Below are 27,888 nucleotides of genomic sequence, written 5' to 3' on the forward strand. Positions count from 1 at the left end.
GCTTAGCGGTAACGTAAAGGAAATCGACTAATGGAGATAAAAGAAACACTCACCCACTAGGGGGCAGCCCAGCGATGGGTGCGAAGCCTTTCGAGCCTCGGCGCTCGCCGTCGCCCATCCTGCCCAGAGCTGTCTGCGCCTGCGCCCTAGTCATTAGAGGGGGCGGTGCTCTGGGAAGCCGGACGGCCCGGCAGTTGCTTTTCGAAGTTTTCGCCGTGGTTGTCGCCGCCATGAGTCGCAACTATAATGATGAGCTGCAGTTCTTGGAAAAGATCAATAAAAATTGCTGGAGGATCAAGAAAGGCTTCGTGCCCAACATGCAGGTGAGCCGGCGGAGCAGGACCCGGTGGCTGGGCCTTCCCTGCTGGGGGCCCGCGAAGTCTCCCTCCGGGCCTGGCGGGCGTCCTCGGCACCGGAGCTCTGGGCCCGCCCCCAGCGGGATTTCCCTCCTCCACTCCCCAAGTTTCTGAGATCGCCCAACCTGTGCCGGCTCCACGTCCCTTCCTCAGAGGTCCTCGAACCCTGAGGACCAGCCGGGTCGGGTGTATCTAGTAAATGTGCAGTTAGCGCTTACAAAGCATTCTCACACTTACGTCTCATGTAAACGCACTGTAAGATGTATTATGTCCCTGATCCTCAAGAGACTTCGGTGGTCTTTTTCCAAGATGGCACTGCCATCCTGGCGGGGAATTGCTGGTACTAGAACTCAGATTCTGAGTCATGCTGAGTGGTAGTTATCTGTTGGGTTTTTTTTTTTTTTTAATGGTATTTACTGACCTGTGTTCTCCAAACCAAGTTTCAGTATTTATTACTTCATGTTGGTTTTTAATAAAACAATTATATTCCTTGCAGCAGCCTAGAAGATTAACAGCAGGGGTTGTGTTTTAATATTCTTTCCAGGACTTTGAGGATCGGTACATGACACAGCTTCCTTTACCTCCTCAGGAAGAATCTCAGCCACTTTACTTCTTCTTTCTCTGACGAAAGGATATAACCCAGATGGAGACTTGGAAGCCCACGAACAGATAATTTGAAAGCCTGGGCTCACTGTGTTTCTCAAGGCTTATCACCATTTGTGCTCATATCTTTCGTTTATGTAAAGAATAGTATTTGTGAGGTTTGCGTGCACGTTAAAATAGTTATGAAAATAGTTTTTGAAATCCCTAAAGACTCTTAAGTGCACCAAGGGTTGTAATCCTTTGTCTCAGTAAAACGTTCCTGGTAGCAGTTCCACTCTTTCATTCAGTATCAGAGTTTGTTGAACTGCAAATCACTTAGCCAGACAGGGGAGAAAAAGTCCATAGAGGTAAAACAGTGCTCTGTTTCCAATTTGGCCAGTTTCTTTGTATGGAATCTGGTACCCTGAAGGAAGTAGTAGAAAATTTAAAAACACCGTGATGTGATTACTTTAGGATATAGTAACAGACTATCATTGGCAGCTATTCTAGCTCAACATTTTTTTTTACAAAAACTGCTACTAGTTCTATGGAGGAGCAAGTCTGATTCTTTACCCCCACCTCTTCTTTGGGAATGGAGACTTGAAATCTTCTCACCTCTATGCTAAAGTAAAAGTGTGTTTCCATCCTTGTGAAAGCGTGAATTTCACACTAACAATTATCTCTTTTCCTTAATCTCCATTTCACCCCTCACATCTTTACACTAAAACTTTTGCTTCATTCCCTTAAAACACTTCCCTCCCATCCTTATGCCTTTGTCTTCAGTTCCTAAATGTTTTGCTGCTCTAGCGATGTCTCTTGTCTTTAAAGAGCTAGCTCATCAGGACCTCTGTGAAGCCTCTCCCAGCTCACTGGATTGTTGAGCCACTTCCTCATTAGATTCTTCATAGCACTGTGTACTTCTTTTATAGCACTTTCCTCACTGCACTCTAATTTTCTTGTCTGGGCTTATCCTGCACTAGAAGCTCCTCAAAAGCAAGATCTTGTCATATCGTTTATCTCCCCTTGTGTCCAGGACAGTGCCTCGAGCTTAGTAAGTTTTCAGTTAATGTTTAATGAATTAGTAAGTATGACCCACTGGAAACATTCTCTCTCAACCAGTATTAATTGTCATTCATACAGTGGTAATAAAGTCATCTTTTATGATAAAAGAAATTCAATTGTTCAGATGATTGACCAAGTAAATTTTGGTTCTCCATGACTGGACATCATATTTGATCTCTGATAAAAAATATTCTGCCCTTTGGTGTTACATAATTATATTTTCTGTTGCCCTTTGTGTGCCTCCTGTATTGTCAAGCTTCTTTAAAACTTTATAGGTTCTAGAACTCAGCACACAGCCAAGTAGCTACATGCTAATTTGGGGGGTTTTAGTTACTATTTACCTGAGTATAGACTTACAAATCAACATAGACCACAAAAAAGTGTAATTTGCTATTGTCTTAAAAATGGAAAAAGTTACTAGGGTCAAATAACCTCATTTTATGTACAGAATTCGAGTTTCTGATATATCTGGTTTTTCAAATTCCATTGATATTTTAGAAACTTGAGAGTAGTGCGGCCTTTGGCCTTTGAGAGCATAGCTGGAAGAGTTTATCACATGCAAGAAAATGTATCTGTTTGGAGCTTAAATGTGGCTTTGAGATGAAGAGAATGAAACAATTTTTCTTTCACCATTACAAAATATATTTTTAAGGTATATTTAAAGTTGGGAGCAGCTCATAGTCTTTGATAGGAAGTTTTCTGCTTGCTTAGCTGTCACATACCAGAGGGGTAGGGTCTGTTGTATTGTTTTGGTGTATTTGTTTTTGTTTTTGTTTTTTTTTTTGCAGTTTTTGGCCGGGGCTGGGTTTGAACCTACCACCTCTGGCATATGGGGCCGGTGCCCTACTCCTTTGAGCCACAGGCACCACACTGTGTATTTGTTTATATGGGACACAAACAGAACAAAAACAAGACATTAGCGGGGTCCGTGTCCATCACTGCCCCTCTCAGATATACGATGGTTGAACTAATGTGGAAGTGTATGATAAAGGAGTAAAGCAAAATAAATACTGCGCACAGTGTGTTCCGGTGCCTCTATTTCCTATACCTGTACCCAGATGTCGTTCTTCCTTTTTGTTCATACCAGGTTGAAGGAGTTTTCTATGTGAATGATGCTCTGGAGAAATTAATGTTTGAGGAATTAAGGAATGCCTGTCGCGGTGGTGGTAAGTACGTTGAAGTTTCATTTGTGGTAGTATAGTGGTACATCAAACAATTGTAATTTAAAATATTGTCAAGGAACAAAAACTACTTGAAAAGAGACCAAAAAACTTACTTGTGACCACCTTGTTAAGTCACTTGGTCTGTAAGAAAGGTTTGGAGTTGGGTAGACCAGGTTAACAATAATAGCAAGACTGACCATTTATTTTGCACTTAGTATGTGCCAGGCAATTTCACTCAGTGTTTACGTAGCTTACCTCATGTAATACTTAAAATAACTTTAAAAGGAAGATGTGTAAGTCAAAGCTCAGTGAAATTAAATAATTTTAATTTGTTAAAGGTTACAGCTTTTTGGTGGCAGAGCCCTAACTGAGATTCAAGAGTATCTGCTTTCAAAGCCAGCATTCTTAACCAGTACACTAATTAGTTGGTTTACTGAATTTCATTTATCTATAAAAGAGGACTCATTATAATACCTATATTGCAGGGCTATAGCAAGGTTTAGATAAAATGTATAAAGCTTTAAGATAATACTTTAATGGTGATGGTATAGAAATGATCTAGTTTTGGCTGGGTGCAGTGGCTCAGCCCTGTAATCCTAGCACTCTGGGAGGCTGAGGTGGGTGTATTGCTTGAGCTCACGGGTTTGAGACCAGCCTGAGCAAAATCGAGACCCCGTCTCTACTAAAAATAGAAAAACTGAGGCAAGAGGATCACTTGAGCCCAAGAGTTGGACATTGCTATGAGCTATGACGCCACAGCACTCCACCCAGGGTGACAGTTTAAGACGCTGTCTCAAAAAAAAAAAAAAAGAAATCATCTAGTTTTAACCGTTCTGTTTTTTAGATCAGCTAACTATCCCTCCCCGACCAGGGTATGCTCACCTGTCAGAAATGTCACACAAATAACAGAGCTGGGGCTGGAGCCCCACACCCCCCAACTTTAAATTCATTGTTTCCCATCTCTTCCATTTTGCCTTTCTTTGTCACTTAGAATAAAACCTGTGTTGATTTTTGTGATAGATAATGCGGACTATTGAAAGAATACATGTTTCATATTGAAAACATAAAATTTGATAGTTACGTTTCACATCTCCCAGTACAGAATTTGCAGACAGCCTTCCTGTAGTATACATAGAACTCTGACAGCACATTTGTGACTCTTCCCTATGAGTTTTCTTCCTTTTTAAAGAAGCTCCTTTTCAGCTCAGCGCCTGTGGCTCAAGTGGCTAAGGTGCCAGCCACATACACCTGAACTGGCAGGTTCGAATCCAACCCGGGCCCACCAAACAATGATGGCTACAACCAAAAAATAGCTGGGCGTTGTGGCAGGTGCCTGTAGTCCCAGCTACTTGGGAGGAGGAGGCAGGAGACTCACTTGAGCCCAGGAGTCGGAGGTTGCTGTGAGCTGTGATGCCATGGCACTTTACCCAGGGTGACAGCTGAGGCTCTGTCTCAAAAAAAGAAGCTCCTTTTCCATTTGCATCTCCTTCTACTGTTTGTCATTTTACAGTTTTTGGCCAGGGCTGGGTTGGAACCTGCCACCTCTGGCATATGGGACCAGCGCCCTACCCCTTTGAGCCACAGGTGCCGCCCTATTCTTTGTCATTTTAGCAGCCCTGACCACTACCGGCTCATTAATGCAGTCTGGTGACATGAATCCAAGTAATGCTAAAAATCAGGCATGTCTTCTTTTCTAATATTCAATTTTTGTTTTCAGGTGTTGGTGGCTTCTTGCCAGCCATGAAACAGATTGGCAATGTGGCAGCCCTGCCTGGGATTGTTCATGTGAGTCAGAGTTCAGAGCTATATTTCTTAGTCTAAAGTTTATTGAACGGATGCATGGGTGTACCTAACTAATCAGTCAGACAGTGACCTTTGAATATCTAGAAATAGCCTAAGGAAATAATTGAGTCTGTATAGCATCTCAGTTTCTAAATGCCTTTGGCTAGAATCTATAACTATTCAAGAACCTTTGAGGTAGTTTTTATGTTTTCTTCTTTGTCATAGTAACATTATTCCTTGATCAGTTGTACTACCCTTGTAGGTTTCACTGTGGCCCTGTCAAGAGGATGGTAGAGAAGGAATGGAAAAAAGTTTAAGGGTTAGGACTGAGGGAGGGAGAGGAGAGGACTGAAAAAAACGGATGGTGAAAGGAACAGTGAGAGAACTGGATGGTACATGTGGACTCCCACCCCAGTATAACATTCATATGCCACCATTAGAGGTTGAAAATGGATCCATTCAACAGCTGTTTTCTGAGGTCTTTATGCCAGTTACTGTGCCGGAGGGCAGGTGTGAGATGACATGGCTTTTGCGTTTAAGGAACTCATTTGTGTCTAGGCATCTTCATATATCTCCACCACGTTGGGCCTGCATTCTTCCTGGGTTAGTGACCTTTTCTAAGCCCCAGATGTAGAAAGTCGCAGGGATCCTCAAACTTTTTAGACATGGGGCCAGTTCACTGTCCCTCAGACCGTTGGAGGGCCGGACTATAGTTTAAAAAAAAAAACTATGAACACATTCCTATGCACACTGCACATATCTTATTTTGAAGTAAAAAAAAAACAAAACGGGAATAAATAAATCACACCGCCTCATGTGGCCCGTGGGCCGCAGTTTGAGGACCCCTGGTACAGTATTTGTACCATCAAGTGGATTTCATTAGTCTGGTCACTTAAAAGTAATGGTCTAGATAAATTGTATATTTCCCTCCTCTTAAGACCTGGCACAACTGTGTTTTAAGATCATCTTTAAAATATTATAGAACATTAAGTTGGTTTGTGGTCTTCCTATACCATGTTCTGAGGCTTTTCTGTTTTGAATTCCCTTAATTAGCAGTCAGGCTTTATAAAAAGGTTTTTTTCTCATGTATTTCTACCGATAGAGAAGATTTTGTGAAAACAGAATCTTGGTGTAGGTTAGATTTAGGAATCAGTGTCAGATCTATCAGGCAACCAGAGTCTCAGGTGGAAACATCTGTATTTACTTTCCAATTCTCTTACAGCGATCAATTGGGCTTCCTGATGTCCATTCAGGCTATGGGTTTGCCATTGGGAATATGGCAGCCTTTGATATGAATGACCCTGAAGCGGTGGTATCCCCAGGTAAGGTCACTGCGTGTCTGCTGTGAGGTGCGTGACTTTTCTCTGGACCTTAGCCTTTCTGAAACAGAGCACTGCTTCTCTTTTGTGTGCATAGCTCAGTCTGATCATACTCTATCATTTTTTCCTCATGTTTAATGAGAATTGATTGTAGATACTGAAAGACTATTAAAATACCAAAGTGTATACATATTTATTAAAAATTAAAACTACCACACGCTACTCAGACATCGGCTACAAAACAAATTAGTAAATTTACATCTTTGTGACTGATCTACCTCATGGGCCAGCCGGGTCTGCTAATGTTCCTTAGCATACAGCGTTATTATGATCATTGAATCAGTTCAGCTGTGTCAAATACTGAGAATACTGCTAAGCACATTGGCCATATTCAGTAAGTGTTTACTCTTATCATTGTCGTTCATTCTCTATACCTCTTGTGCTGTGGTATAGGATGATTTCAGTGAAAACCTTCCATACCAGAAGTAAAATCTTTGCTTTTAAAGAGTCTGAGTAAAAAATGAAAGTTTAAATAACGTCTTGAGAGTTCTGCTTCTGGTAATGGTGGACTAGGTTGTTTGACACCAGTCCCCTGCTGAAAATGAGAGAGCCTATTTGATATTTAAACAACAACAAAAAAAATCTGTTTGAAGGCATAGGAAAGCTGCTAAGAATAAGAATTTGTGAGGTCAACATGCAGAAGAAGAGAGAAAAAGATCAGGATAGGTGAGCCGAACATTTAATTGTGTTTTTCTCTTGAGGTAATGGCAAATTTCAGTTAACAGTATAGATGATTTAAGTCATCTAGGTAACAAACTTTATAACCTTGACCTGGAATATACATGTGTGGTTGGGTGTGCACATGGAGTGCACCCAAGAAGTTCAAAATACATGTCTTTTTCAAGTGTACACAGAGTTTTTGCTGAAATTAACTATATGCTGAGCCATAAAGCAGATCTCAGATTTCAAAGTGTTGAACTCATATTCAAGTAGACAGCAATTCTCAGACTTTTTGTGCTCAGGACCCACTTTTCTCTCATAAAAATTATCGAGGACTGGGGCAGTGCGTGTGGCTCAGTGGGTAGGGCACCGGCTCTATGTTCCGGGCGTGGCGGGTTCAAACCTGGCCCTGGCCAAACTGCAACAAGGAATGGCCGAGCATTGTGGCGGGCGCCTGTAGTCCCAACTACTTGGAAGGCTAAGGCAAAAGAATCACCTGAGCCCAGGAGTTGGAGGTTGCTGTGAGCTGTGACGCCATGGCACTCTACTGAGGGCAATAAAGTGAGACTCTGTCTCAAAGAAAAAAGAATTATTGAGGACTGATCTCAAAGGCTTTATCAATGTTCACCTTATTAGAAGTTAAAACAGTTTTAAAAGACAAGAATATACAAGTATATGTTTCATTTTCTATCAGAACAAAAACTATCACATGTACCTTGTGGAAAATCTCACTATACACTTATGAAAGAATATGATTAAAAAGACAAATCTTACACACCTGAAAGAGTCTTGCTTCCCCACCATCTACTCTGGGGTGTGTGGACCACACTGGAGACCCACTGATAGAAAGGATGATACCTGACTACAGTGGAATTGAGTTAGAAATTATCTTTTTAAAAAGTAGAAACAAACTATCTTTGGGAATTAAGCATTATATCATAATGGAAATTGGAAAATAATTTTAATATTAATAAAAAATACTTAAGTCTGGATATTGAGAATGTGGAGAATATAAATTGGTGCAGCCATTATGGCAAACAGTATGGCATTTCCTCAGAAAATTACAAAGAACTACCATATGGCCCAGCATTCCCACTTCTGGGTGTATAACCCTAGGAACGGAAATCACTGCCTTGAAGAGATGGCTGCATCCCCCATGTTCACTACAGCAGCATTCACAGTAGCCAAGATGTGGGAACAACATAAGTGCTTGTTGATAGGTGAATGGATAAAGAAAATACATATACAGGGTGGCCATAAAATTTTAAATTGCACATGAACTTTATGGCCACCCCGTATAACATGTAAAATGGAATGTTCTTCAGCCTCTAAAAGAAGGAAATCAGGTTTAAAAATCAAAGAGCAAAATATGAATAAAGCTAGAGGATGCTTTGCTAAGAAATAACATGTAGCGTCTTAAAAAGTTGAATGCATATAGCCGGGCGTTGTGGCGGGCGCCTGTAGTCCCAGCTGCTTGGGAGGCTGAGGCAAGAGAATCGCTTAAGCCCAAGAGCTGGAGGTTGCTGTGAGCTAAGTGAGGCCATGACACTCTACTGAGGGCCATAAAGTGAGACTCTGTCTCTACAAAAAAATAAAAATAAATAAATAAAGCAATGTAAAGAAGAAAAAAAAAAGTTGAATGCATAGAGACAGAGCAGAGTGGTGTTCAGAGGGAACAGTGGATGGAGATCAGGGACATTCTAGCAAAAGAAACAAATTTTGGTTGTAAGATGAGTAAGTTCTGACTATAGTTAATAGTGTGTATTTGAAATTTGCTGAGACAGTAGATCTTAAATGTTCTCACTAAAAAGGGGTAACTGTAAATTAATTGCTTGATTTTGGCAGTGCTTTCACAGTGTATATGTACATTGTATATATCTAAATATAAACAATTATCTCAAAGCAACAAAAAAATCATTTTTAAAATACCTGTGTCTAAAAACTTGGAGTTACTGTTAATGCCATCCTTGGATGGAAACATAGCATTAAATACACAACTTAAGAAAGAAGAAAGGCTGAAATACCAATGATCTAAGTATCCATCTCAAAAAATTTGAGAAAGAACAACAAAGTAGGCTGGGCTTAGTGGCTCATGCCTGTAACCCTAACACTCTGGAGGCAGAGACGGGATTCCGAGAGGCCAGGATTTTGAGGTTACAGTGAGCTGTGATGATGCCACTGCACTGTACTCAGGGTAACAGAGCAAGACTTTGTCTCAAAACAAACAAAAAAGAACAACAGAGTAGACCCCCAAAAGATGTGTTAATAATTAAGACTAAAATTTATGAAATGTAAAAAGGCACAATAGAAAGAATGAATAAACCAAAGATTGGTTAGTAGAAATCATCATTCCCTGAGAACAGTGGGCAAGCAAAAAGAGTGGCACGTTATTCACACGTTCATCTCTGTCAGATGTTACTGGCATTCATTCCTGCCTCCCTAGCCCATAAAGTACCCCTAGCATGTACACATAAGTTACTTCAGGTTATTTTGGTGTCACAGACTTGACCTAGCCCAGAACCTTTTTTTTTTGCTACTTTAAAACATAGTTATGTTTAAAAGAATGGTTATCTTTTTAGCCAAGTATTAATGGTGAGAAGCTGTGGGAAGAAATGCCTGACCATGTAGTTAGGCACATGCCAGTATTTGACTAAGGTTCTCTATTTTGTAGGTGGTGTCGGATTTGATATCAACTGTGGTGTCCGCTTGCTGAGAACCAATTTAGATGAAAGTGATGTCCAGCCTGTGAAGGAGCAACTTGCCCAAGCTATGTTTGACCACATTCCTGTTGGGGTGGGATCGAAAGGCGTCATCCCAATGAATGCCAAGTAAGAGCACAAGTTCCCATTAAACCGAGTGGGAGAGAGAATAACAACCAAGTGGTCCTCAGCTTTAGTTGCTATATAGGACTCTTGAGAGTTGAGGATTGGTCACTCACTCACAGGAAGTAGTGAGAATTGTTTGTTTAAGCATGAAGTCCAGCCTATTTACTAGAGTCTGTAATCTATGTTTATTATAACAGCCTTTTATATACGGTAATATGTATAATACAGTAATATCCACTGGCATTAATTGAGCACTCTCTATATGCAAGGCACTATGTGTCATGTTATTTCATCTAGACACTAATCCTAATTTATAAAAAAGAAGACTGAGGTTTAGAGAGATAATCTTAGTGATGTCAGGATTCAACCCAAATGTCCTTTCCCCTCAGAGGCTGTATTCTGATTCTCACTGCCTTTTGTCAGTGAATCTATTCATCCATAATCTACGTTTTAAATGATAGCACTGAATGTATTCCTCACCTAGGCAGAGAATTAAATATAACGCTGCAGTGTACTTACCTCCCGGATGGACACTGACTATACTGTATCACAGCTTATGAGAGGGCTTCAGTGGCAGATTAGTGTGCTAAGTTTGTATGGTGTGTGTTTCTTTGGCATCTGCTTTATCTGTTCTTTCTTTTTTGAGATTCAGTCTCCCCCTGTTGCCCAGTGCAGTGGGTTTTTAGCTATTACCTGTTATATAGCTCTCCTTCCTCCCACCCTACCCCCCCCCAAAAAAAAACCTGAAGTAAAATTAACACATTTTAAAGATACTTGGTCCGCGATTTCACGTGATTCCCTAAGGTGGAGCCCCAATTTGAAAAGCGTACATGGAACCTATAAGTAAATTCCAATCATCCTTACAAACATTTTAGATAGGAATTTTGTCCTAATAAATAATGTGGAAATGGGCTGGCATCTTGGCATAGTGGGAAGGAAACATTGAAAAATGTAGTCTTTCCTGATTGTGTTTTGGAAGAGAGCTGAACCTTAGATAAAGATGAAAGCTTTTTCCCTCCGAAGATTTAATGTAAATGCACCACAGCTTCCAAGTGCAAGTGTAATAAACCATAAAATACTGTTATTAAAGGTGGGAATAGACCTTAAAATTTAAACTATGTCTCCTGGGGATACCTAGATACCTTCATTTATTATTTGACCATAGGTTTTTGTAAATTACTAATGTAGGTGTGTAGGTGGTCAGACTAGTCATAGTGATATCTGATTAAAGTGGTAAGTTTTCTTCAGCTGTTTAGTCACCACTTTGTAGAATTCAGGAGAGGCAAATGTAATGAAAAAAAAAGATTTGAGGCTCTGCGCCTGTGGCTGAAGCAGCTAAGGCACCAGCCACATACACCTGAGCTGGCGGGTTCGAATCCAGCCTGGGCCCGCCAAACAACAACAGCTGCAACCAAAAAATAGCTGGGCATTATGGCGGGTGCCTGTAGTCCCAGCTACTTGGGAGGCTGAGGCAGGAGAATCGCTTAAACCCAGGAGTTGGAGGTTGCTGTGAGCTGTGATGCCATGGCACTCTACCTAAGGTGACAGCTTGAGGCTCTGTCTCAAAAAAAAAAAAAAGATTTGAAAATTATGAGGGGCCATATAAAGGTCAAATGGGACTATAATTATGTCTAATAAGGCATTGACCATTTTATATTATATATGTGGCCACTTTACTCAAAGAACTAGAGCTGCTGAGAGCTTAAGCTTAACCCTTGTGTCTAGCAGAAGGCCTGGTACACAGGAGAGAATAAATGCGGAGTTTTCCTCTACCCTTGGGAAATGTGGTTGTCCTTAGGTTTTGATCTGCCTTTGCTGTGAAATGACTGCCACCTTTTCCTGCTCACCAGAGACTTGGAGGAGGCCTTGGAGATGGGTGTGGACTGGTCCCTGAGAGAAGGCTATGCCTGGGCTGAAGACAAGGAGCACTGTGAGGAGTACGGGAGGATGCTGCAAGCTGACCCCACCAAGGTCTCTGCAAGGGCTAAAAAAAGAGGCCTTCCTCAGGTAACTTTCACTCTGGAGGGGCAGCATGTTAAATTTTTTCCATACTTTTTTGTTGTTGAGGGGAAAAGATCTGTGTCTTCTGCTGAGCATACGTATTTTCAGGTGTTTTGACAGAATATCAAAAAATGCAGATGTATTTATGCTTCATTCTTATTCTATTGGGAACTTGCAAATTGTTCATAAAATAAAACAAGATATGAATGAGAAGAAGATGGAAGAAAAATAAGATAGGATTGTAAGGCTTATAACATACATGTAGATTACATATTCACATGCTTTCATAATCTGTGGATTTGACCAGAAGTTTTCTGGCATCTCAGACGGAAAGAGATACCTTGTCAATTTGTGGTGTCCATGAGACAAGAATATAATAAGTATTTGGAATTTACAACTAATTATGAAGACTTTGCCGCTAATTCATTGTGACCTTGGGCAAGACTCTTTGGCCTCTCTGAGCCTCATTTCCTCATTGAAAATTGGTATAGTTAAAATTAGGCAGCCTCTAAAGACTATTTCAACACTGCCATTCTCTGATTCTCTAAATCATGTATTCGCTCCAGTTGTGGAATATATTTTTTCAATTAGAGATAATGGTCAGTGTCCATGAACTCATATGTTTCAAAAATCATTTGAACTTGGACCTTCTCTATTAGTCAGCATTCACCAGCATTCATCCCAAAAATTGACCCTTCCTTCATGATGTTTAAAAATGTCCCAGGAGCCATATAATGGCCTAGTTTTTACAAGGGGAGAAGTAATTATGAATCTCTTTATATTGGTGTATCTTGAGCATATAATGATATAATAAGTTTTATTGTTTTTGTTGTGTAGAATATCATTTTAAATGAAGCATTTCTAAGGCTTAGGATTTTTTTTTGCACAAAACACCATTTGTATGGTTATTTTGTTATTTGTTTTTACCTGTTTGCTTTTTAAATAATTAAAAAAAAAAACAGACTAGAAGCTATTTTATCTGACATTCTTACATTTGTAGTTGGGGACTCTGGGAGCAGGCAATCACTATGCAGAAATCCAGGTTGTGGATGAGATTTTCAATGAGTATGCGGCTAAGAAAATGGGCATCGATCATAAGGGACAGGTGTGTGTGATGATCCACAGTGGAAGCAGAGGCTTGGGCCACCAAGTAGCCACAGGTATTTTCTGGACTGGGTGTTAAAATGTACTTTTTATGAGAACCAAATGAAAATTTAAGAAAGCTCTAGAATTAGAGCTTTTTACTGCATGCATTTTATCCTGGGTCTTCTAATTTGTGACCTTCAACTAATTAAATAACTTTGCTGGGCTCTTTAACTTTCTTGTCTGGAAAAAAAAGGGTATAGTAATTATTTCATATATATTGTCATGGAAAGTTAATGAAATAAAAGATGCAAAACATCTAAATCAATGCTTCACATCAGTAAGCACTCAGTAAATGTTAGCTCCAGCTATCTGTTTACTTACTCTGTGGGTTACATAATGTTTGAGCTGGGCCTTGAAGTTTGGACAGTCACACACAGGACATTCACAACAAAAAGCATGAACTAAAGCAGGAGGCAGGAAATAATAGGTCATTTTAGACAACTGATGGGGCATGTGAAAAGATTTATGAATATGAAGACGTACATATATAGCTGGCAATTACTGCAAACTTTAAATTTCATGTTACAGGTCAGCCTTGTCTATACATTTCATTCTATGAGAATGTAATGATTTGTGCTAACCTGACCCCTTTAAAGTGTTTAATCCCAGCCTGAGCAAAGCGAGACCCCATCTCTAAAAACAGCCGGGCACTGTGGAGGGCCCCCAGCTACTTGGGAAGCTGAGGCAGGAGGATCTCTTGAGCCCAGGACTTTGAGGTTGCTATGATCTGTGACACCACAGCACTCTACCCAGGATGACAGAGTGAGACTGTCTCAAAAATAAAATAAAATAGAGAAAATGTTGAATCTATCAGATATATAAAGCATTGGCTAGTGTTTCAGAACATTCTGCTGAGTAGTTCTCTGTACTTTGTCATGGATTTTATTTTCCTGCAGAATATATAACAGCTTGTCTCCAGCTCTTTTATATATTAAGGCATTAACAATTACTTTTAAAAACCATAATAGTAATAAAATGTGTTTTACTACTTCTCATTCATTCACATGTTGAGAACCAAGTAACTAAGACCATGTTGTTGCTATTTGTATACATATGTCATCCTCCTTACAGGTTCCTAGAGGGCAAATGTTGACTTTGTGTCCCTCAAAATGTCACCGCCCTCTGACAGAGAAGATTCTTAATAAATGTATCTTAACTAAACAAATAGATAAACTCAGAAACACATTAGAAAGTTGTATTTTACGTGATTTTTTGTGGAATCTCTAAAAAGTAGTGTGCCTTTCTGCAGTAAATCTGAATTATTTAAGTGCAGTCTAACTGGTTTGGACTTACTGCTCCTTTGTTTCAGATGCGCTGGTAGCTATGGAAAAGGCCATGAAGAGAGACAAGATTATAGTCAACGACCGGCAGTTGGCTTGTGCGCGAATCGCTTCCCCAGAGGGTCAGGACTACCTGAAGGGAATGGCAGCGGCTGGGAACTATGCATGGGTCAACCGCTCTTCCATGACCTTCTTAACCCGTCAGGTACAGTCGAAGTTGCTCTTTTGTTCCAAGTTACTCATGATGAAGTTAAGTGCTTTGAAACATGGTATAGTTCAATCAAAGTGTGTAGTGTTTTTAGAAATTTACATAATAGGGCAGCGCCTGTGGCTCAGTCGGTAGGGTGCCGGCCCCATAAACCAAGGGTGGCGGGTTCAAACCCGGCCCCGGCTGAACTGCAACCAAAAAATGGCTGGGTGTTGTGGCGGGCACCTGTAGTCCCAGCTGCTCAGGAGGCTGAGGCAGGAGAATCGCTTGAGCCCAGGGGTTGGAGGTTGCTGTGAGCTGTGTGATGCCATGGCACTCTACTGAGGGCCATAAAGTGAGACTCTGTCTCAATAAAAAAAAAAAAATTTTACATAATAAATACTCAAAACATTAAAGAAGCATCCACGGTTTTAAACTAAATAGGCAGATGTCTTAAACTAAACAGGCAGCGTATTAGCTGTTGGGAATGAGAGAAATCAAAATTATTTCTAGAATTCGTCTTGACCAATACAGAAAATAGAAGTGCCAGGTGAGGTGATACACACCTATCATCCTAGCACTGTGGGAGGCTGGGCCAGGAGGATCACTTGAGCCCAGGAGTTCGAGGCTGCATTGAGCTCTGATCACACCACGCACTCCAGCTGGGATGACAGAGACCCTGTCTCAACAAAAAAATTAGGGAGTAGAATTTGCTATATGGTCTAAAAGCACTTTTTGTCCTTTATGTGAAGATTAATCATCCTGTTGTTTTTGAACCCTTAAATCCTTCACTGCCTTCAGGCATAGACTAGCTGAAGAGCTAAACTAATCTGAAGAGTTAATTCTGGCCGCTGGTAATGTAAGCTTTTTCTCTTAGGCTTTTGCCAAGGTCTTCAATACAACCCCTGATGACTTGGACCTGCACGTGATCTACGATGTTTCTCACAACATTGCCAAAGTGGAGCAGCATGTGGTGGACGGGAAGGAGCGGACGCTGTTAGTGCACCGGAAGGGGTCCACCCGCGCCTTCCCTCCTCACCATCCCCTCATTGCTGTAGATTACCAAGTACGGAGCTCTGCATTTGTGGTTTTAAGTAGTACAGGCGTGATCTAGATGGTTCTAAATGTGGGTTGCATTTAAACAGGAAAGCAGCAATTGTGAAAATATTCTGGCACCCATGATATCAGTGATTCCTGATCTTCTCTAAAGCAGCAGCCCCTCCCCATCTCTTGTGCTTGCAGTGTTGCTGTGTGCTACCTGAGTAGCGCTGCATTACGTACATTTTACTTGGTTAAGATGAATTCAGGTCTTTGAACTATTGGAAAATAGGATAAACTGTCTGTTTTATTCCTCCTATCCTGTGGGTCTGGCTGTAGTAGAGTTAGAAAAACCCAGAGCCTGCTGATTTCCTTTTATAGATTAGAAAACCGAAGCCAACAGAGGACAGATGCCTTGTTCAGGATAGTTCTTGGAACACTTCCCTACACTTTCAGGTTTTGCTTTGCTCTTAAATTCAGTCTGTCTTCTGTGTATTCCCTGGTACTCAGATTTTTCACTCCTTTCTCTTCCCTTCCATCTGAATTCCCAAAGAATCAAACTAACATCTTAATATAGTTGTTTAGAGCAGTGTGTTTAGAGGTCTAGGTTTATCCTACAATGCAAGAAGAAATTTAAATTTCAGACAAAGTTTACACTTAGCTAAATTTTAACTGACTTTTGTACATCCTCAGCTCACTGGACAACCAGTACTCATTGGTGGCACCATGGGGACCTGTAGTTACGTTCTTACAGGCACTGAGCAGGGCATGACTGAGACCTTTGGAACAACCTGTCACGGAGCGGTAAGGAAAACAGAAACTTGGTTAGAAACACTTTCTTCGCTTTAGCTGTTGTTTTGTTTTTTGACTGATAAATGCAGCTGACTGAGCATTACCAGAGTTGTGGTTTGGGTCTGTTGTGCCTTCTACTTGAAATTATTCTCTGTAATTTATGCTGTTCGGTGGACTAGCTAAGGTGTCTGGTGTCTCCACCTTAGTGAGGTCATGGTAGGGTCAGGAACTGTTTCTGATCTCTGCAAGTTTAGAAAATCCAGACTGGAAAATTGTCACACTGGCTGAGCCTACTGTCACTGGTTTATAAATGATGCAACAACTTGTGCAAATCTACACCACAGCTTATCTCAGCAAATCACTGGACCTGCTCATTTGCACAAAATGCTCCTTCCTGTTGTGTAATTGTCCACTTAATATTTGGGGGACATGCCCGTTGGAAATCAGAGCCCCTGTGTAGTCTGCAGACCCATTTCAGCACATGACTTCTAATCTTCTAAGCCAGGAGAAGTTTTTCTGTAAACAGACAGTAAATATTGTAGGCTTTGGGGGCAATGTGGTATTCGCACCACCTATTCAGCTGTTCCCCTTTTGGTGCAAAAGCAACCTTAAGTATTACATTATTTGTGTTCTAATAAAACTTTATTTTAACAAGCAGTTGATGAGCTAGATGTGGCCCACAACCTGTAGCTTGCTAGCCCTTATTCTAAACCATCAGAGTGCTGGACCAGTGTTGGAATAGGAAATAGCAACTATCTACAATACCTTCTTATAGGACAGACACTCACAATATACTTTAATCCTACTTTTTTCTTTGACTGTTTCTCATTTCCAGCTGCCTCCCAGCTCCTAATTTTAACCTAGTGATTCTCAACCAAGGTGAACTCCCTATTCCCACACGGACATTGGCAGTGACTTGAAGCATTGTGATTGTCACAGGGAGTTGCTGTTGGCATTTCATGGGTAGCAGCCAGGGCTACCGCTAAACATCCTACAGTGCACAGTCCCCACCACAAAGAATTGTCTGGTCTAAAGTGTCAGTAGTTCTGAGGTTAAGATGCCATCTTAAATCACAGAGAGTGCAGAGTGTTTGTGGTGACATACAAAACTCATGTATTTGTATTGTGTGATTAGAAATACACAAAACCAAATCTTTAAATACAAAATGACTTATGTAGATAGAAATTTATTTTCCAAAAGGATATGATGAAGCTTATGACAAAAGGCATATAATAAGTTTGATAAAGTAAGAAAAGATGATTTTATAAACTTCCTTTAGTCCTTAAAAAATTATTAAGGAAAGAACATCTAATCCTGAGGGTTTAAATAATTACCATAATCAAACATAAAATTTACTCAGAATTTATAAAGTGCTTTCTTTGTTCCTTCCCGTTCTAGGGCCGTGCATTGTCCCGAGCAAAATCTCGACGTAATTTAGATTTCCAGGATGTCTTAGACAAATTGGCAGATATGGGGATCTCAATCCGTGTTGCCTCACCCAAACTGGTTATGGAAGAAGTAAGTGAAATAAATATTCAGCATGTTCACCATTTATGATTTGTGCCAGTGCAGAGACAGCAAATTTTTTATTACTAACCGAAATTGTTTGGTTTCTTTCTTTTATGACTTCAGTTTCTGTTTATCTTCCTTGGTTTGTCTTAATTGGGTTTTAATTGTCTTCTCTTTTGTATGGAGTTCATAAAAGTTATTTTTAGAGGCCAGGCGCAGTGGCTCATGCCTGTGGTCCTAGCACTCTGGGAGGCCAAGGTGGGTGGATTGCCTGAGCTCAGGAGTTAGAGACTATCCTGAGCAAGGGTGAGACCTGGTCCTTTAGCTATTGGCTATCACCCAGTAGCTACGCCTTGAGGCAGGCGCCTGTGGTCCCAGCTACTGGGAAGGCTGAGGCAAGAGGATTGCCTGAGCCCAAGAGTTTGAGGTTGCTGTGAGCTATGACGGCACAGCACTCAACCCCAGAACAACTGAGTGAGACTCTGTCTAAGTTCTTTTTAGGCTGGTCTGAAGGCAGTGAGCATCTCAGTTGAGGGTTCAGTTAGTCACAGAGTGACGTTCATGTCACAATCTTTTCCCCTTGCTCACTTAAGCTTGACTAGGCTTAAGGAAACAAAAAAATGATTTTTATGTTATTGTTATTTCTACAGAGTAAGCTTTAAAAATAATTGAGCTGACTCAACCTTTTGCACAGTTGTACATTTATATTTCAGCATGAAAGCAAGTTTGAAAAAGGAAGGAGGAAATGTTTTTGGTTTTTTGTTTTTTTTTTTTTTTGTAGAGACAGAGTTTCACTTTATGGCCCTCGGTAGAGTGCCGTGGCCTCACACAGCTCACAGTAACCTCCAACTCCTGGGCTTAAGCGATTCTCTTGCCTCAGCCTCCCAAGTAGCTGGGACTACAGGCGCCCACCACAACGCCTGGCTATTTTCTGGTTGTTTTGCATTTTGGCCAGGGCCGGTTTGAACCCGCCACCCTTGGTATATGGGGCCGGCGCCTTACCGACTGAGCCACAGGCGCCGCCCAGGAGGAAATGTTTTAAAGAAACACTTTTATTTGATTCATAGGAGAGCAAAGGTTTGTTTAAATTATCAAATTACCTGGATACATGTATACATATGAACATATTTAAGTTAGAAGTAGCATAAGTTCTTTCTTAAAAATTTAAGAGAAAAGACTGGAAGTTACTGTCTTCAGGGAAACAAATCAGACACAGGAACAAACACTGCGTGGTTACCAGTGGGAACTAAATAATATATAGACATGAAAGCAGAGTGCAGCACGATGGGCAGTAAGGATGGGGGGGGAGGTGAGGGGATGGGAGGTGGATGGAGCACGGGAATTTAGCACATTATTATACAGTTGTTCGTGGGACCTTTTTAAATCATTACTGTATATTCTATCAGCTGAGTGCTTAGTTTCTGCCTACAGTGGACATTTAAGTAGCTTCCCAATTTTTGCTACTATAAAGTAAGTTGAGTGAGTATTTTCAGGAAGCTTTTCTTTTTTTTTTTTTATTATTTTTTTTTTTGTAGAGACAGAGTCTCACTTTGTGGCCCTCGGTAGAGGGCCGTGGCATCACACAGCTCACAGCAACCTCCAACTCTTGGGCTTAAGCGATTCTCTTGCCTCAGCCTCCCGAGTAGCTGGGACTACAGGCGCCTGCCACAACGCCCGGCTATTTTTTGGTTGCAGTTTGGCCGGGGCCGGGTTTGAACCCGCCACCCTTGGTATATGGGGCTGGCGCCTTACCCACTGAGCCACAGGTGCCGCCCTTCAGGAAGCTTTTCTTCAGATGTTTTAATAACTAGAAGTAAGTCTCAAAGTACATTTACTGAGTCAGAGGATGAAAATGTTATTTTTTTAATAAGTATTAAATGTTCCCCTTATTTTAAGAATAACACAAGTTTAATTTAAAAGATTTGGGAAATACAAAAAAGAAAACAAAACATCCAGAATTCAACCAACCAGGGATAACAACTGTTAACATTTGGTTTTTCTGTCTGGGATTTTTTTTTTGTTTGTTTTTCCCCTCACCTTGTAACACGTGACTTTTTCATTCACTCATTTAAACTTCTACTATAGCTAGCTCCTTTTCTACATGGCAGAGATACTATAGTGAACAAAACTAACATAAATCCCTTCCTTGTGGCACTTACCAAATAGTAAAATGGATCAACGAGTTAATGACCAGGTAAGTGCTATCGAGTAAACACCAAGTAGGGAAAGGGGCTAAGGAAAAGTAGGGAGGTGTCAGTTTTAAATAGAGTGGTCAGGGAAGACTTCAGCAAGGTGATTAGCATAAAAACCTGAAAGATCAGAGGGAACAGGCCATGTGGGTATCTGGAAGTGTGCTTTCCAGGCAGGGAGAACAGCAGTTCAGGCCCCCTGAACCAGGTGTGCAGGAGCATTAGAGAAACAATAAGGAGTCTGGGAGCGACAGGGGCAAACGAGGGACAGTGGAGGGGGGCAGGCAGCCAGAGTGTGTGGGACTTTCGCTTTTACTTTAACATGGAAAGACATTGGAGGATTTTGAGCAGATAAATGACACGATCTGACTGGTGTGTTTGCCTGCTAATGAGAAGCATCTAAAACAGGAACTCATGATGCAGGAAGTGGGGTGGATTATTGCAGAAGTGTCTTTGAGTAGAGGAGAGGAGGGGATCTGGCGTACAAGTAGATGGGGTTGGTCATTACTAAGAACGCAGATAATTCATCCTTAATAAGACAGAGGGCGTGGATGCAGGTAGGTGCAGGATAAGGTAGGAGTTTATGAAATTGCCGTCCTGGCTGCTTTTATTGTTCTAAGTGTATTAGGAAATAGGGCAGCAACTGCAAATGTGGACACAGGAGAAGGCATGAAATAGTCCTTTAGGAGGGAGAGTAATTGGCCCAGTGCAATTGTGGATGATTGCCAGGCAGCCCTGAAGGACCTGCTTAGGCTAAATCCAGTGGTTGGGTGTTTCTTAAACCATGTCCAGCTGTATAGGTGCAGGCATAAGATAGGTGCCGAGTTACCTTTGTCCAGGGTCACAAGTACAGCACAGTAAAAGAGAAGCAAGGTTATTGACATGGTGCAGAGGGATCACAGGTCCTGGATGGGGTGGGATTGTTGGAGATAGGAGACAAGGGGGATTGAGCAGGTAACCTGGGCCGTGATCACCAGTATGGAATGCTTGGAAGTGAAGTTATGGAGGGGTAGTGATCTTGGTAGTGATAAGCTCTGGAGTATGACGCTGGGAGTGAAGGATCGGCATACACAGAGCCATACTTAGGGCAGAGCAGAAATCAGAGAACTAAGAAGCCGTAGTACTGAAAGGATCCTCTCCCTGGATAGTGAAGTCATTCAGTTTAAATTACACAGTAAGGGAGAATGAGACTGAGCCAGGAGCTAAAATTCTTCAAATTATATTGGGCAATAATTTAGACTCTATCAGATGAGCACAATAGGAGGTAGTAGAGGGTATAATATAACTGCAAGATTCACAACTGGGATACCCAGGGAGAAAGGAAGGAAAAGAGAAACAACCATCACAGCCAGGACAACGCCTGTCCCAGCTCTGGGGCCAGTGGCACGACCTGGTTTAGGAAGGAAGACAACTATCACGTCCAAAAGTTGGAGGCAAAGATAATATCCTCAGGGGAGATCCATGATTTGGTGAGAACAAGAAAGTGAAGAGAATGTTCACAGAAGGAAAGGAAGAGGAGATTTTGTCCCTTCCTCTGGAAGGAGTTCCAAAGGCCACAGTGGGAAAGTTTCAGAAACTGAGGCTATGGGAGATGGGGGAGAACAGGGTATGTACAGAGCCCTGTGGGAGCCAGCCGGGGCAGCCTTCTTGTGTCAACATGTGTAGGGGTAAAGTGGGTGTATGATGAGATTGGTTCTAATGGTGGCAAGACAGTGAGTAGGGGTGGGAGGGAAGGGTGAGGGTCTTTCTAGCAACTCACAGAAATAAATTGAGCCTAGGTACACATACATGCCCCCTTATTACACGTACACATATATAGGGATGTAATAACTTTCCCTTATTATGACAATAATACATGTTCATTCCAGAAATTCTGATAGCCATAGAAATATATAAAGAAAGTTAAAACTGCCAAGAACTCCCATCCAGAGATAATTACCACTAGCGTAATGGTTTGGCGCATTTCCTTCCAATCGGGCATTGCTGTTTGTTTTATTTCATTACATTTAACACTTTTCTTAATTATGCAAGTAATGATTCTTTGGAGAAATTTTGAGAAATACAGAAAGTATAAAACAAGATGCAAGTGTTTATCTCACTAGCCCTTACCAATATTGAGTTTACACGTTTTTTTAAACTTTTACTAATTCAATAGACCAAAAAAATCCCTCCGTATTATTTTAGTGCACATTTCTTCAATTACAGGTGAACTTCAGTGCTTTTAAAAATTGCATTTGCAGTAGACTTTTTATTTTATGTTGTTTAATTTCTCTCCTGCAGGCTCCTGAGTCCTATAAGAACGTGACAGATGTGGTGAACACCTGCCATGATGCTGGGATCAGCAAGAAAGCCATTAAACTGAGACCAGTCGCGGTTATCAAAGGGTAGGACTTGGAACCACAGGGCTGCCGGACACCACTAACACTCCGAAATGAAAGTGAATGGAAATGCTCTTCAGACATCAGACTCAAGAACTGACAGGTTCCAAAGTGTGCAGCTGAAACTGCTTGTGCCAAGATGACCGACAGGGAGGCTGCTGCTTTTGGGAGCCAGCATTTTAAAATCACTTTTAGGAGGAGGCACGTTGTCCCCATTTGGAAAGGGAGAAATATGCCTCCTCCATTGTCCCCAGATTTGGGGGAAAATCTATTAGGAGGTGGGTAGGGGTCAAGAAACTGCCTTACTCCGTCATACAAATGTTTAGCCATCAAAATAATCTTCTTTACACCAAGCTCTGTTTACATCCTGAGAGGTGTCTTGAAGAATAATTCTATTAAATAATTTGGGGGGATGTTTCCCTTCTTCCCTCGATTTGTCAGTTTGTCCAGTCACCCATCTAGGCACCACCCCTATACTGAGCAGAACCCTAAATACCCTTCTTCCTTGCAGCACACTCCAGGGATTGTGATCAAAATACTAGGTGAATGGATGGTGAAATGTGTTGAGGAAGGAGTGCATGTGCAGGTGTAAGGAAAGGGGGGCCCAAAAGAGAAAAATTTTTATGCCCTTGCTACTTTTCTCATGTTAAATAGAAGGCAGAGTTTTAACTGACCTGCAACATTACTGACTCAACATTACTAGTATGAGTCATTATTCAGGACTATCCTGACAAAGTATTTTTGAGTAATGCCTTGCACAGCAACAGCAAAGAACCCTCACAGTAGACTGAATATCTTCATATTTATGGTTGAATTATTATAAAACCAAAACTGACAGTTAACAATTGCTCTGTCTTGATAGATTTGACTAGTTTTGTGCCACTTAATCAGATGTTATGGTATATACAGTGACACCACAAAGATGTTAAAGGACTGTAGTTGAAGATTATTAAGGCCTCTGGTGAATCTCAACAGCCAGTAATCTAGAGAATTTAATAAAGTTGTAATATGTTGCTTACATTTTGTGCTTAATGTTTTATAGCTTAGGAAAATTTAGTACTTGTATTTAATTTACTTTGGACCATGTTGCTTTGGTCCAGGTTCCTTTTAGAGACTCACCCAAAGAAATATTCCTTCCTAAATGTATCCCTCAGTTTATAATAAAACCCAATTGGAGTAGCATCTAGATCAGCAGTTCTCAACCTGTGGGTTATGACCCACAGGAACTGTATTAAAGGGCCACGGCATTAGAAAGGTTTAGAACCGGGCGGTGCCTGTGGCTCAGTGAGTAGGGCGCCGGCCCCATATGCCGAGGGTGGCGGGTTCAAACCCAGCCGGGCGTTGTGGCGGGCGCCTGTAGTCCCAGCTGCTCGGGAGGCTGAGGCAAGAGAATCGCGTAAGCCCAAGAGTTAGAGGTTGCTGTGAGCTGTGTGACGCCATGGCACTCTACCAAGGGCGGTACAGTGAGACTCTGTCTCTACAAAAAAAAAAAAAAGAAAGGTTTAGAACCACTGGTCTAGATCCTGTTGTTTGGAAGGGTGGAGAAAAGTCGACTTTCTCTGAAAAATGTGTAAGACATGAAATAGGGGTAACATTTCTTTACTCTGAATACTCAGTGACTTTAATTTTTTTGATGGCAGTTTGCAAGTAATAAGTTAGTAATCTTAATGTGATAATTGTGGATTGCACATGCCTCAGACTGGCCTAGCCATTGTCACACACAGATGATTAAACATGTACATCTCCCAGTGAGCGCATAAATATGAGAACGGGCTCATGACAGGACACTGGGTTCTGTAGAGGTGCGACAGCATTCAGTGCCTGTGTAGACTCACTGTGACTGGGCTTGCCTGGCGACATGTCATTTCAGACAAATTCAGAGCAAGGTCTCATCCTAAAACGAACCGATGTCAGGAAATGACATCTATATACTAAATTGAGTTTTATCACATGAGTAACTTCCAAAGGGAGAGGGGAGCAGGTGAAGAGGGAAGAAAAGAGAATAATGGTTTATGTGACGAAGTTTTGTGCTTTAATAACTTTTCTTATATTTAGCATTCTCTAGCAAACTTGGCCCTAACCATAACCATAGAATGTAAGCCTTCCAACCACAGTAGAATCCATAAGAAAAAAAAAAAGAAAGTAATGGTAAATATGCATATAACAAGTTCAAAAAGGATACATGGTTTTCCTTTCTCTAAAGATGTTATTTCCCTGTTTGAGAGAAAAGCCACTTAAAATAAATCTTCAAATGAAGCTGAAGTAACCAGCTATTTTTGTGAGGTCCGGAGTAGAACAAAACCCATACCTGCACACATGTGAGCAGCCAACGACACCCTTCGAGGGAGCACATTTATTTTATTATAAACTGAAGGATGAGCCTGATTGCTGGGCAAGTCTTGGTCCCTTTTTAAAGGCCTACTGATGATGTGTCGTGTCATTCCTGTAGCCACCATATGGCTGGGAAAACCAGCTCATAACTGTAAACAAAATATGGACACTTGGTAATTTTCTAATTTTGTGACTATTCTGGAGCAACAAAGATATGACTTTTTTTTTTGTTTGTTTGTTTTTTTTGGCCGGGGCTGGGTTTGAACCCGCCACCTCCGGCATATGGGACCGGCGCCCTACTCCTTGAGCTACAGGCGTCGCCCAAGATACGACTATTTAAACACCGAATAAAATCTAGCAGATTTTAAGATGGTCCCATTTTGGTCTTCAGATTATTCTTCATATAAGCTTTGAAAACTAAGCAGAAGGTAAACCAGCGATGGAGGTTTCCTTTTATCTTCTGTGTGTGCAACTGCATTTTATCCTCATGTTCATTGTAACGTTTTTTTCCTATTTGTGAAAATTCCTGGCAAGCATCACTCTGTTGCTGAAGCAAAAGACTCTGTGATTCCAACTCACAACTCACACAGCTCATTCTGTCCTTCTTTCATAAATCTTACTCTTTGTGTATCCACTCTAGGGCCTCACTACATGGGATTTTCATGTCCCAAGAACGTGAAAGATTTTGTCCACTGGGATTGGTAACGTGTGGAAATGGTGTTACCAGTCAGCCTCCTCAGAATATGCCAAGTCTCTTTCATAAATTCCAATCTTTAGAAGTTTCTGCCCTAAGTGGACTCGGGCTCACACCTGTAATCCTAGCACTCTGGGAGGCTGAAGCGGATGGATTGCTTGAGCTCACGGGTTCAAGACCAGCCTGAGCAAAAACAAAACCCTTTCTCTACTAAAAATACAAAAAACTGAGGCAAGAGGATTGCTTGAGCCCAAGAGTTGGAGGTTGCTGTGAGCTATGATGACGCCATGGCACTCTACCCAGGGCAACAGCTTGAGACTGTCTCAAAAGAAAAAAAAAAATCTCAAAAATAAATAAATAAAAATAAGTTTTTGCTCTAAAGGATCAGCAATCCAAGAAGATAATGTGATAAGGGAACATGTCACAGGGAAGTGAGCAGTGATTCAAGTTTAGACACAGTAAATGAACTAACAATGCCAGGCATATTGCAAGTGCTTAACACGTTAAAAACCACTATTTGTGCTTTTCAGTTTATCAGCTGTTTTTACAAATGCTTTAGGTTCTTAATGAATGAGGGAGGGAGAGAAGGTTATATAAGCCGTTCACTGGAGTTTAAAGAAACTGGAAAGGTAGGTACTATCCCCTCCTTACAGTTTAAAACACAGCCTAGAAAAGATCCAGCAACTTGCCCAAGAGCACCAATGACCCCACTCACATCTACCTAGCCCACATTTATACATCCCCAACTAGAAATTGCATAAGTACCTCAAAAGTAACATGTTAACTCTCCATTCTTCCTCCTTTAAGATCTCAGTAAGCTCCCACCTAACAGGTGCCTGTAGGGGCATATGGCACCCCTCCTAGGTGAAGGACTCACCTCATTTGTTACCTAACAAAACACAACATAATCTTATGGACCCTTTTATTAATCCAGAATAAAGAAAAAAATGTGTTCCCAATCTTGGGGAAGGTAATAGACCAGCCACCCATCCCCTGAACCAGAAATTCATAAATTAGTGTCATCTTGTGAGTCCTGCCTCATCCCTACCCTCTAAGCCTAGTCAATTCTAACTCCTAGGCATCTCTAAATCCTTTCCCTCTGCATTCTCAGTGCCCTTACCTGCCATCTGTCAGGCTGGGGCTGGTGTCTTCTGAGCTGGTAGCCTGACCCACAGAAACCTTTTTTTTCTCACGGTAACTGAACCAATGTGTCTCAGAGAACCATCCACCTTTATTTTTAGTTCTTGTGGTTTGGGAGGGCTGACTTCACCTATAGACTCAGACCTGGATACTCAGAGCATCACTTCCTCCAGTTCCTGGTTGAGGAGTTGGCACACGATCCTGTTAGAATAAAAGCTAATTCTAGTCATTCCATGTTACCCAAGAGCATGGTGTTGCTAAGAGGATAGGACAGAGGCCTGAACCTGCTGACAGCCATCTGGCCTCACAAGCAAACTTGCCTGAGAACAGAGCCCACATAAAGGAAAGCGGAGGTAGAGCTGAGGGGTAGAAAAGGCAGGAGATTTGGATTCCAGACTGGTCTGTGCCCGAAACCAGGATATCTTTGAACTTGCCAATGACGTGAGTAGGGGGAAGATGCTAAAAGTAATGAGAGAAAGGAATTGATGGAGAATCTATGGTTTTTGCACCAGAGTTACTGAAAGGATAGTTCCTTCCTCAAAAACAAGGATGTACTGAGGAATATTGATTTCAAAAGGTCATGAGTTTGTAGTTAGACATTAAATTCTAGGTGCTACAAGACGTTTGGGCTGCAATGAAACTGCATTACAGGCACTGTGAAGGGAGGTTCTAAATGGAGCATGAGGTGTCAAAGCCAGTGAAATTCCCAGGAGAACAATATAGAGAAAGAAGAGCAGAGGCTACAAATGCAGCATAGGATAGAGCTCTCCTTACAGAGTGGGGGAGAACGATGCCAAAATAATGACACAATAACAAGCAGGACTATTGTGTCCTCCCTGAGGCTTGTCTTTCTGTGTACCAGGCACATAGTGACTCACTTCATCCTCAACTATCCTAGGAAGGAGATGCAATTCCCACCTTGCATACTACTATCTTCATTTTACACGTGCTTGCCCTGAAAGACTAAATGTTTCCGGCCACATTTCTGGGAGAACATGAATTGAAAAGACCCTCAAAGTAAGGTTCGTATAATTTTCAAATGATTCATGCTCTAAACAAAAATTTCATCTCAGTACAAGCTCAGTGAAAAATCCCCAGAAAGCTCAAGTTGCTGAGTGCAGGTTCAACTAAAAAATGTTCTTTGAGATATTTGTATTTCTTTATTAAATCCCTAAATGAAAAGATTTAGCAACTAAACTTGGTGACTGAACTTGCCTTGGGTTTGCCAGTATTGCCAGTAGTACCCTCAGCATTGGAAAGGGAAATCGCCCAAAGAGTGTGCAGTGTTCTCAGGAGTCTATTCATTCTGAGAGAATGTCCCTTAGCTCTATGTACCTGTAGCTCTTGGGAGCCCAATTTGACCAGTCTGAGTAAGACAAACCACTCCTATACCC

At 41.3% G+C, this 27,888-nt stretch overlaps 1 protein-coding gene across 1 annotated transcript; it reads left to right on the forward strand.

Annotated features, from left to right (window-relative positions):
* Positions 1–164: 164 nt before the first annotated feature.
* On the forward strand, positions 165–22,760 carry RTCB (RNA 2',3'-cyclic phosphate and 5'-OH ligase). The gene is made up of 12 exons (XM_053584232.1): positions 165–323; positions 3,088–3,166; positions 4,881–4,948; positions 6,168–6,267; positions 9,656–9,812; positions 11,660–11,816; positions 12,811–12,970; positions 14,266–14,441; positions 15,301–15,489; positions 16,155–16,265; positions 17,652–17,771; positions 22,232–22,760. Exons 1-12 carry the CDS (start codon positions 231–233, stop codon positions 22,337–22,339), a joined length of 1,518 nt encoding a protein of 505 aa, XP_053440207.1. The 5' UTR covers positions 165–230; the 3' UTR covers positions 22,340–22,760.
* The last annotated feature ends 5,128 nt before the right edge of the window (positions 22,761–27,888 follow it).

This window comes from Nycticebus coucang, chromosome 3 (assembly GCF_027406575.1).
Source record: "Nycticebus coucang isolate mNycCou1 chromosome 3, mNycCou1.pri, whole genome shotgun sequence".
Lineage (NCBI taxonomy): Eukaryota > Metazoa > Chordata > Mammalia > Primates > Lorisidae > Nycticebus > Nycticebus coucang.